At 57.6% G+C, this 10,858-nt stretch overlaps 1 protein-coding gene across 1 annotated transcript in view; it reads left to right on the top strand.

Annotated features, from left to right (window-relative positions):
* Positions 1–3,241: 3,241 nt before the first annotated feature.
* Positions 3,242–10,858, top strand: part of GLIPR1 (GLI pathogenesis related 1) — a gene marked incomplete at its 3' end in the record, with an annotated part of 20,113 nt that continues 12,496 nt past the window's right edge. The window contains exons 1-2 of the mRNA XM_078623678.1: positions 3,242–3,293; positions 7,602–7,853. Of these exons, the coding sequence (XP_078479804.1) occupies positions 3,258–3,293; positions 7,602–7,853 (288 nt within the window). The remainder of the gene's footprint in view (positions 3,294–7,601; positions 7,854–10,858) is intronic.

Raw genomic sequence — 10,858 nt, 5'->3', positions numbered from 1 at the left:
AGAGAGAGAGGGCATCACAGCACAGAGAGAGGACATCACAGCACAGAGAGAGGACATCACATCACAGAGAGAGAGGGCATCACAGCACAGAGAGAGAGGGCATCACAGCACAGAGAGAGAGGGCATCACAGCACAGAGAGAGACATCACAGCACAGAGAGAGAGGGCATCACAGCACAGAGAGAGGACATCACAGCACAGAGAGAGGACATCACAGCACAGAGAGAGGACATCACAGCACAGAGAGAGAGGGCATCACAGCACAGAGAGCGGGGATCGCAGCAGAGGGAAAGGGGGCATCACAGCACAGAGAGAGAGGACATCACGGTACAGAGAGCGGGCATCCAGGCACAGAGAGAGGGGACATTGAAGCAGAGAGAGAGGACCCAGAGCAGAGAGGAGGCATCGCAGCACAGAGAGAGGGGATCCAGGCACAGAGAGAGGGGGCACACGTGGAGGAAGGGGACCTACAGCAGAGAGAGGGGACACACGTGGAGGAAGGGGACCCACAGAGAGGGGGCCCACGTGGAGGAAGGGGACTCACAGCACACACAGAGAGGGGACCCACGTGGAGGAAGGGGACCCACAGAGAGAGAGGGGACCCACGTGGAGGAAGGGGACCTACAGGAGAGAGGGGACATCTCAGCACAGAGAGAGAGGGGACATCTCAGCACAGAGAGGGGACCCACGTGGAGGAAGGGGACTCACAGCACACAGAGAGGGGGCTCACGTGGAGGAAGGGGACCCACAGAGAGAGGGGACCCACGTGGAGGAAGGGGACTCACAGCACACAGAGAGGGGGCTCACGTGGAGGAAGGGGACCCACAGAGAGAGGGGACCCACGTGGAGGAAGGGGACCCACAGAGAGGGGGCCCACGTGGAGGAAGGGGACCCACAGCACACAGAGAGGGGACCCACGTGGAGGAAGGGGACCCACAGCACACACAGAGAGGGGACCCACGTGGAGGAAGGGGACTCACAGCACACACAGAGAGGGGACCCACGTGGAGGAAGGGGACCCACAGAGAGGGGACCCACGTGGAGGAAGGGGACCTACGGGGATCATTGGCAGTGACGAAGCGGTGATTTTTAAGGTGAGAGCAGAGCTCACTCTGGGATTCATGTGACCCTGGTGACCCCTGGGTTAGGGTTAGGGGCAAACCCGGGTTGGGGGTGACCCTGGGTTAGGGGTAGGGGCAAACCCGGGTTAGGGGTGACACTGGGTTAGGGGTAGGGGCAAACTCGGGTTAGGGGTGACACTGGGTTAGGGGTAGGGGCAAACTCGGGTTAGGGGTGACCCTGGGTTAGGGGTAGGGGCAAACTCGGGTTAGGGGTGACCCTGGGTTAGGGTTAGGGGCAAACCCGGGTTAGGGGTGACACTGGGTTAGGGGTAGGGGCAAACCCGGGTTAGGGGTGACCCTGGGTTAGGGGTAGGGGCAAACCCGGGTTAGGGGTGACCCTGGGTTAGGGGTAGGGGCAAACCCGGGTTAGAGCGGTAACTGTGGGGTAGGGAAAAGCGTTATCGTACGAAGAGGAAGCTCTCTGTGTGTGTTGAGAAGCAGCGATTCTCAGTTCTCGCCACCGCAGGTTAAACACCGCAGGGCTTGACCTCGGGTGCCGGGTGGATGCCCCCTGGGAAGGGGGATTGGGGCCAAGAGAGACGCTTGGGGTGGTGCCGGTGGGAGTCGCTAAACCGGTTAATCACTTATTAAACCGGTTACTCGCTTATTAAACCGGTTACTCACTGAATAACCCCGTTAGTCGCTTAACGAATCAATTTCTCGGGTTATTGTTTTTCTACCTACGTGACTTTACCGAAAGAACCAAAGAGTTTGATTGAACCGGCCACTCGCTTATAAAACCGATCGCCGGTTTCGAGAGCCGGGAGCCGATCCCGCGAGGCACCGGTTCTCCCATTCCGACTTAGCACGAGAGAGAGAGAGAGCGCGACAGGGAATGGGGACAAACCGCACGGCGGTAGCCGCTGGGCTCATCGCTTGAACAACCCTTGTCGCGCTCACCGCCAATGCTGGCGAAAGAGCAGTGTATTTGGCCTACTCTTCCACGCCGGGGGTCTCAAGACGTCTTCCGGAAGATAAGATGAATTCGGTTATCCCCCTTCACTGCTGCTGCTGCTGGCTGAAGGAGTGGGAGGAGACGGCTCCATCAGAGGCCGCTTCATCGAGAGTAATTGGCCGACTCCTCCACGCCCAGGACTCAAGACATCATCCCACTTTGACCCCACAGATGGCACCATCACCGCCGCCTCCGATGGTGGTGATGGTGGTGGTGGTGATGGTGGCGATGGTGCCACGGGAGGTGATGTCACGCCGTGCGGGCAACGCGGTGGAGCCCAGCATCGATGACCGACGATTCATCATCGAGTGCGTGCGCGCACACAACTACTTCCGATCCATGGTCAACCCGCCCGCTCGCAACATGCTGTACATGGTAGGCACTCTCAGCTACACACACCTACACACATACACACATGCACACACACATACACACACATACAACATGCTCTACATGGTAGGCACTCTCAGCTACACATACCTATACACATACACACACATACACACACACCTACACATACACACATACATACACACACATATATACACACACATACACACACACAACTACTTCCGATCCATGGTCAACCCGCCCGCTCGCAACATGCTGTACATGGTAGGCACTCTCAGCTACACACACCTACACACATACACACACATACATACACACATGCACACACACATACACACACATACAACATGCTCTACATGGTAGGCACTCTCAGCTACACATACCTATACACATACACACACATACACACACACCTACACCTACACACATACATACACACACATATATACACACACATACACACACACAACTACTTCCGATCCATGGTCAACCCGCCCGCTCGCAACATGCTGTACATGGTAGGCACTCTCAGCTACACACACATACACACATACACACACATACATACACACATGCACACACACATACACACACATACAACATGCTCTACATGGTAGGCACTCTCAGCTACACACACCTACACACATACACACACATACATACACACATGCACACACACATACACACACATACAACATGCTCTACATGGTAGGCACTCTCAGCTACACATACCTATACACATACACACACATACACACACACCTACACCTACACACATACATACACACACATATATACACACACATACACACACACAACTACTTCCGATCCATGGTCAACCCGCCCGCTCGCAACATGCTGTACATGGTAGGCACTCTCAGCTACACACACATACATACACCTACATACATACACACACCTGCACACACACACATACATACATGGACACACTCACGGACACACACACACACACAGACACTCACACTCACAGACACACACACTCACAGACTCACAGACACACACACGGGGAGACACATGGACACACTCACGGACACACACACACACGCACCTTCCCCTCTCGCCCGCTCAACTAAATCCACTCTCTGTTGACCCCCCTCCCCGCTCAGAGCTGGGACAAGGCTCTAGCCCTCACGGCCAAGGCGTGGGACAGCAACACACACGGATACACACACTCGGACACACACACTCGGACACACATACACAAAGATAAAAAAAAAAGATCCCCCATGTAGCCTTAACAGACTGTAGGGGCAAGTGCTGTTAGCGAGCACCTATAAAGGCCGGCATGGCACACGAGGGGGTGGGTGGCCAACACCACGCCCAGCCGCCTTTGTCTCCCCAGTGGCGATATTTACACACCGCACCAGGTACTCATTTGAGGCTGAGTCGACCTAGGGGAGGCCCAGGACCGGTTCAGATAATCGTCACTGGTGTTTGCCGTGAGCGGGAACCGAACTCGGGTGGCCAGGTTCGTAGCGCAGCGCGCTAACCGCTGCACCACCGCTCCCCACACACATACACACACACACAGTCACACACACTCACAGACACACTCACACACACACATACACAGACACACACACACAGTCACACACACACTTTGCCCCTCTCGCCTGCTCAACTAACTCCACTCTGACCCCCCTTCCCCTCCCCGCTCAGAGCTGGGACAAGGCTCTAGCCCTCACGACCAAAGCTTGGGGCAGCAACACACACGGACACACACACTCACAGACACACTCACACACACACAGACACACACAAGGACACACACGGACACACACACACACATGGACACACATGGACACACTCACGGACACACATGGACACACTCAGACACACACACACACGGACACACATGGACACACTCACGGACACACAGACACACACACACACATGGACACACTCACGGACACACACAAGGACACACACACACACTCACAGACACACTCACAGATACACAGACACACACACTCACAGACACACACACTCACAGACACACACACACACAGACACACACAACAACAACAACCGCCATTCGCCACTAAGTGGCGGTGACGTCACCACGACGCTTGTGCCAGGCCATGTGCACCTTGAGGCCACGTGAAGTGTCGAACGCCCGCTGGCAGGAGGTCACGGGGCAGACCCAGGTGCCACGGGTCGACTGACCGAGATGACCGAGATGACTGGCTGATGCACCACCTGTGCCCCCTACTGTGCCAACTTGCTGTGCTTTAGCCACCCGGCGCTCCGCTCGTTGTTGTGAGCGTCGCTCCTCCGCCCTCCGTTGTTGTTGGAGGGCGACTGCCTCCAACTGCCCAGTAGCGTCCTTCACGAGCCTCCTCCACTGAGGCCGATCTTGACACCGCTGGTACCAGTCATCGGCAAGTCCACTCAGCTCCACGTCCTCCTGTACCACATCACTCCATCTCTTCTCTAGCCCGTGCCGCGCCCGTTTAGCCCCCTCGATCCGGCCGAACAAAAGCTGTTTAGGCATGCGGTGGCTGGGCATGCGGGCTACATGACCCAGCCAACGCAGCCTTGCCTGCCGGAGGAGCTCACTGATGGGACTTTGCCCAGATCTTTCAAGGACTTGTGAGCTCCTCACACAATCCAGCCTGGTCAAACCCAGGATGGATCGTAGGCAGGCCAGCCTAAATGTTTCCAACCGGCGAAGATGCTCCACTAGGGGGGTCCACGTTTCGCAAGCGTAGAGAAGGGAGGGAATGACCGTGGCCGAGAAGACCTGAAGCTTCGTGCGGAGCGACAGACCAGGTAGCTTCCACACAGCGTTACGCAACCGATGAAAAGATATTGCCGCTCGACTGATTCGGAGTGAGACCTCTGCTGATAAACTGGAGCTGGTCATGAGCACACTGCCCAGGTATGGGAAACTCTCTACTCTCTCCACAACTGCCCCATCACCGATTGGGAGTTGTGGGGGCGGAGTGCCCGATGGTACAAAATACCCAGGCAGGTGCTTAGTTTTGGTGGGGCTGATGGTAAGGCCCCACCTCTTAGTGGCACACTCCAGCCTCAGCAGCAGCGTCTCCAACTCCTCTTCTGAATGAGCAGCTATTACCAAATCATCGGCATACATAACGTGGTTGACCAATAGGGAGCCATCCCTTGATCGCACCCGGGCGTCGATCAGCCTCCCATTATATCTGTACCAAATGGTAATTCCCCCGGTACAGCTATTGAAGGCTTCACGAACTACGCAGTCGAAATAGATGTTAAATAATGTGGGAGCCAGAGGACATCCCTGTCGCACCCCAAGGTGTACAGGGAAAGGCTCCGACTCCCGGCCACGTAGTTTTACCCGGGCCCGCTCACCATCATGAAGGTCCTTAATGATCGTGAGCAGAGGGTCAGGGACTCCGAAAGCACGAAGAACAACCCAGAGCCCAGTCCTACTGATGGTATCATAGGCCTTGACCAGGTCAATAAAGCAGAGATGTAGGTCTTTTTGGAATTCCCTACACCTCTGCTGTAGCAGACGGACAGAAAATATGGCATCTGTGCAGGACCGCCCTTTCCTGAAACCACATTGGGGCTCCGCAAGCCTCTCCTCAGCATGCCTAGCAAGGCGATGTTGAATAATCCTTGCCAGGACCTTACCCGGCACACTGAGGAGTGAGATGCCCCTGTAGTTGTTACAGTCTGTGCGGTCCCCCTTCTTAAAGAGGGGGACCACCAGGGCATCCTTCCAGTCCTGCGGAACCCGTCCAGTGGTCCAGACTGTTGTTATGATGTCATATAGGGCAGTCTGTGCACAAACGCCACCCTCCCTCAGCATTTCGCCTGGGAGATCATCTCTGCCCGGTGCCTTCCCTGGTCTCAGACTCCGGATCGCCCTCAGTACTTCCTCAACAGCCGGTACCTCAGCCAGCCACTCACAGGGGGTGACCTCTTCCAATATTTGAGGCACCGCAGCCTCAGCAGGGTTATCCCCACTTTGTGCCATGATGTTTTCCTGGCTGAGAGATTTTCCCTCCCCCAGGACCTCACAGAAATGCTCAGCAAATCTGCAAACCTGTTCCTGGGGGTCGGAGATTGGATCACCGTTTTTTCCTCTAATGATGGTAATAGGTGTGGCGCTGCAGGTTACTTTTTTGATGGAGTTAAATAGTGATTTGTGATCGCGGGCCACTGAGGCAGACTCCATCTCCTCAGCAACCCGCGACCACCACCCATCCTTACAGCGCCTTACGGCTCTCCGAACCTCCGAGCGAAGGCTGCGGTAAACCTCCTCATTCTCTGACGTGGGATGCTGTAGGCGATGAGAGTGGGCCTGTCGCTTTTTCTCAATTAACCTGAACACCTCCTCCGTCAGCCAGGGTTCCCGGGGAGGTCTGGACCGCGTACCCAAAGCAGCCATTGCAGCTGCATGAGTCACAGTCTTAAACCTCGCCCATTTACCCTCGACATCAGGTGGAGTGGGGGACGATGCCAACCCCAGCTGCAAGCGATGATGAAATTCTCGCTTGCAACTTTCATCAGCTAACTTAGACCAGGCCACTTTTGGTTGGAATGGGATCCTGGGTGTACACCCACCACCGGAGTGGAAGAATGGCAGGCGCATCTTACAGATGACTAGTCGATGGTCAGAGGGCAGATCAGCTCCACGGTAGGTCCTGGTGTCAAGGACATGGGCTCGCATCCGCTGGTCCGTCACTACGTAGTCCAGCAGATGTTCTTGCTTGGACCCGGCATGCATCCATGATGTTGTGTGGATGCGCCGATGCCGGAAGAGCGTGTTGGTAATTACAAGCCCATGGGCTGCACAGAAATCTAGCAGCCTCCTACCGTTGTTATTGAGCTGATCTGGCCCATGCCTTCCAATCACTCCAGACCAGGTGCCAGCATCATGACCAACTCGGGCATTGAAGTCACCCAACAAGATGACTCTGTCCCGAGTGGCCACTTTAGCCAGCACCTGTGACAGTAGGTCATAGAAAGCGTCTGACTCATCGGCTTTGCCTGCATCCCTCCACGGATGTTCGTCTTCGGTGGGGGCGTAAGTAACCACGACCACCACTCCTCGCCTCACACACACACACACGGACACACACACACTCACAGACACACACACGCTTTGCCCCTCTCGCCCGCTCAACTAAATCCACTCTCTGTTGACCCCCCGTCCCCGCTCAGAGCTGGGACAAGGCTCTAGCCCTCACGGCGAAAGCTTGGGGCAGCAACTGCTGGTTCGAGCACAACGTGCACCTCCGGGACACGGGCCGCGTGCACCCCACGTTCGCCACCGTGGGCGAGAACCTGTGGGGCGGCTTCCTGAGCTCATTCAACGCCACGGCGGCCGTGCAAGCCTGGTACGAGGAGGTGCACGACTACGATTTCCCCACCTTTACCTGCCATCCGGGACGCGTGTGCGGACACTACACGCAGGTGAGTGTGGGTGGGTGTGTGGGGGGGGGGTGTGTGGGGGGGGTGGGGGGGTGTGTGGGGGGTGGGGGGGGGTGTGTGGGGGGGGGGGGGGTTGGGGGGTGGGGGGCACTATGAACAGGTGTGTGGGGGGGGGTGTGTGGGGGGGGGGGGGTGTGTGTGGGGCGGCGGGGGGGGGGGGGTTGGGGGTGGGGGGCACTATGAACAAGTGTGTGGGGGGGGGGTTTGGGGGCACTATGAACAGGTGTGTGGGGGGGGGGCTCTACACACAGGTGAGACGCGTTCTGCAGGTGTGGGGTGTGTGTGTGTTGGGGGGGGGGTTGGGGGCACTATGAACAGGTGGGGGGGGCGGGGGGGGGGCTCTACACGCAGGTGAGACGCGTTGTAGGTGTGGGGGGGGTGTGTGTGGGAGGGGGTGGGGGGCACTATGAACAGGTGTGTGGGGGAGGGCGGGGGGGGCTCTACACGCAGGTGAGACGCGTTGTAGGTGTGGGGGGGGGGGGTGTGTGTGGGAGGGGGTGGGGGGCTCTATGAACAGGTGTGTGGGGGAGGGCGCTATGTACAGGTGAGATGCGTAAAGTTGTGGGGGGGGGGGCTCTACACACAGGTGAGACGCGTGCAGGTGTGTGGGGGGGGGGCACTATGTACAGGTGTAGGGAGGTGTGGGGAGGGGGGGCACGACACCCAGGTGTGTGCGGAGTTGGTGGGGAGCGGTGGTGCAGCGGTTAGCGCTACGCTGCGCTATGAACCCAACGACCCGAGTTCGATTCCCGCTCACGGCCAACACCGGTGACGATTATCTGAACCGGTCCTGGGCCTCCCCTAGGTCGACTCAGCCTCAAATGGGTACCTGGTGCGGTGTGTAGTAAACATCGCCACTGGGGGAGAGACAAAGGCAGCCGGGCGTGGTGCTGGCCATCCACCCCCTCGTGTCCCGTGCCGGCCTTCATAGGTGCTGCTTGCTAACAGCACTTGCCCCTACAGTCCGTCAAGGCTATACGGGGGATCTTTGTCTTTGTCTTTTTTGCGAAGTTGCGACATCAGTTCGAGGTCATCGACGGATTCCATCCGTTTGGCGAATCCGACCCCGTACATTCAAACGCACGCACACAAAGACAAAGATCCCCCGCGTAGCCTCAACAGACGGTTGGGGCAAGTGCTGTCAGCGGCCGAAAAAAAAACCCGGAGCTTTGTGTGGAGCAACGGGGCCAGGGAAGCTTCCGCGCGGCGGGGTCACGCAGCTGACCAAGGGGTCACGCAGCTGTCCAAGGGGTAACGGAGAGGGTAACGAAGGTTATGGAGAGGGTAACGGAGAGAGTAACGGAGAGCCAAGAAGACTCTGGGCAGAGGTCGCAAACGGGTTTTGATTCCTTACCCGTACCCGTACCCGGCCGCACCAGGGTCGCAAACGGGTACCCGTACCCAGCCGGGTACGGGTAGCCGGGTATCGGGTAGGGTACGGGCATCGGGTACCCGGTTGCGACCTCTGGCTCTGGGACGATGGGTTGGAGGGCCGGGATGGTTGGGAGAGCCAAGGCAACTCTCGGAGCGCAGGCTCACGTGTCCCGCTCTCTCCACCACTGCCCCACCACTCACGCCGAGGAGGAGTGGAGGGGAGAGAGGAGGAGGGGGGGGCATTTGATGACACGGAGATAGTCAGGCAGGCCCCGTGTCTCTCAGTAGGTTCATGCTCCAAGTTTAGCAGCAGCAGCAGCAGCGTCTCAAACTCCCTTCTCAGTCACAGTTGGCAGACCTCAAACACCAATGCCAATGGTCGCGCCATTCGCCACTAAGTGACGGTGACGTCAACACACGGCGCCTGTGCCAGGCTAGGTGCACTTTGAGTGTCGAAGGTTCGCCGCTGGCAGGAGGTCACGGGGCAGACCCAGCAGGTGTCACGGGTCGACTGACTGAGATGAGTGGTCGATGCACCACCTGTGCCCCCCTACTGTGGAAACCCGCTGTGTTTTAGCCACCCGGCGCTCCGCTCGTTGTTGTGAGCGTCGCTCCTCCGCCCTCCGTTGTTGCTGGAGGGCCACTGCCTCCAACTGCCCAGCAGCGTCCTCTACAGAGGCCGATCTTGACACCGCTGGTGCCGCTCATCGGCAAGTCCACTCAGCTCCACGTCCTCCTGTACCACATCACTCCATCTCTTCTCTAGCCCGTGCCGTGCCCGTTTAGCCCCCTCGATCCAGCATAACAAAAGCTGCTTAGGCATGCGGTGGCTGGGCATGCGGGCTACATGGCCCAGCCAACGCAGCCTTGCCTGCCGTAGGAGCTCACCGATGGGACTTTGCCCAGATCTTTCGAGGATTTGTGAGCTCCTTACACAATCCAGCCTGGTTAAACCCAGGATGGATCGTAGGCAGGCCAGCCTGAATGTTTCTAACCGGCGAAGATGCTCCATTAGGGGGGTCCACGTTCCGCAAGCGTAGAGAAGGGAGGGAATGACCGTGGCCGAGAAGACCTGAAGCTTCGTGCGGAGCGACAGACCAGGTAGCTTCCACACAGCGTTACGCAACCGATGAAAAGATATTGCCGCTCGACTGATTCGGAGTGAGACCTCTGCTGTTAAACCGGCGCCGGTCATGAGCACACTGCCCAGGTATGTGACACTCTCCACTCTCTCCACAACTGCCCCATCACCGATTGGGAGTTGTGGGGGTGGAGTGCCCGATGGTACAAAACACCCAGGCAGGTGCTTAGCTTTGGAGGGGCTGATGTCAAGATCCCACCGTAACACACCCAGACTCTCGTACACCTTAATCCTTAGCGTACAGACATCTGTGCATACAGATTAAAGATCCCCCTGACCCCGCCCCTCCGCTACTCCCCCCCCCCCACCGTATAATCTTTAGCATAGCATCGGGGCAAGGGCTATTAGCGAGCAGCACCTGTGAAGGCCGTCACTGCACCACGCCCGGCCGCCTTTGTCTCCCCAGTGGCGATGTTCACACACTGCACCAGGAGCTCATTTGAGGCTGAGTCAACCTAAGGGAGGCCCAGGA

The sequence above is a fragment of the Lampetra planeri genome, unplaced genomic scaffold (genome assembly GCF_965212315.1).
Source record: "Lampetra planeri unplaced genomic scaffold, kcLamPlan1.2.h2 scaffold_370, whole genome shotgun sequence".
NCBI lineage: Eukaryota > Metazoa > Chordata > Hyperoartia > Petromyzontiformes > Petromyzontidae > Lampetra > Lampetra planeri.
The sequence above is the reverse complement of the archived record's forward strand: the minus strand, read 5'-3'. Positions and strand labels throughout refer to the sequence as shown.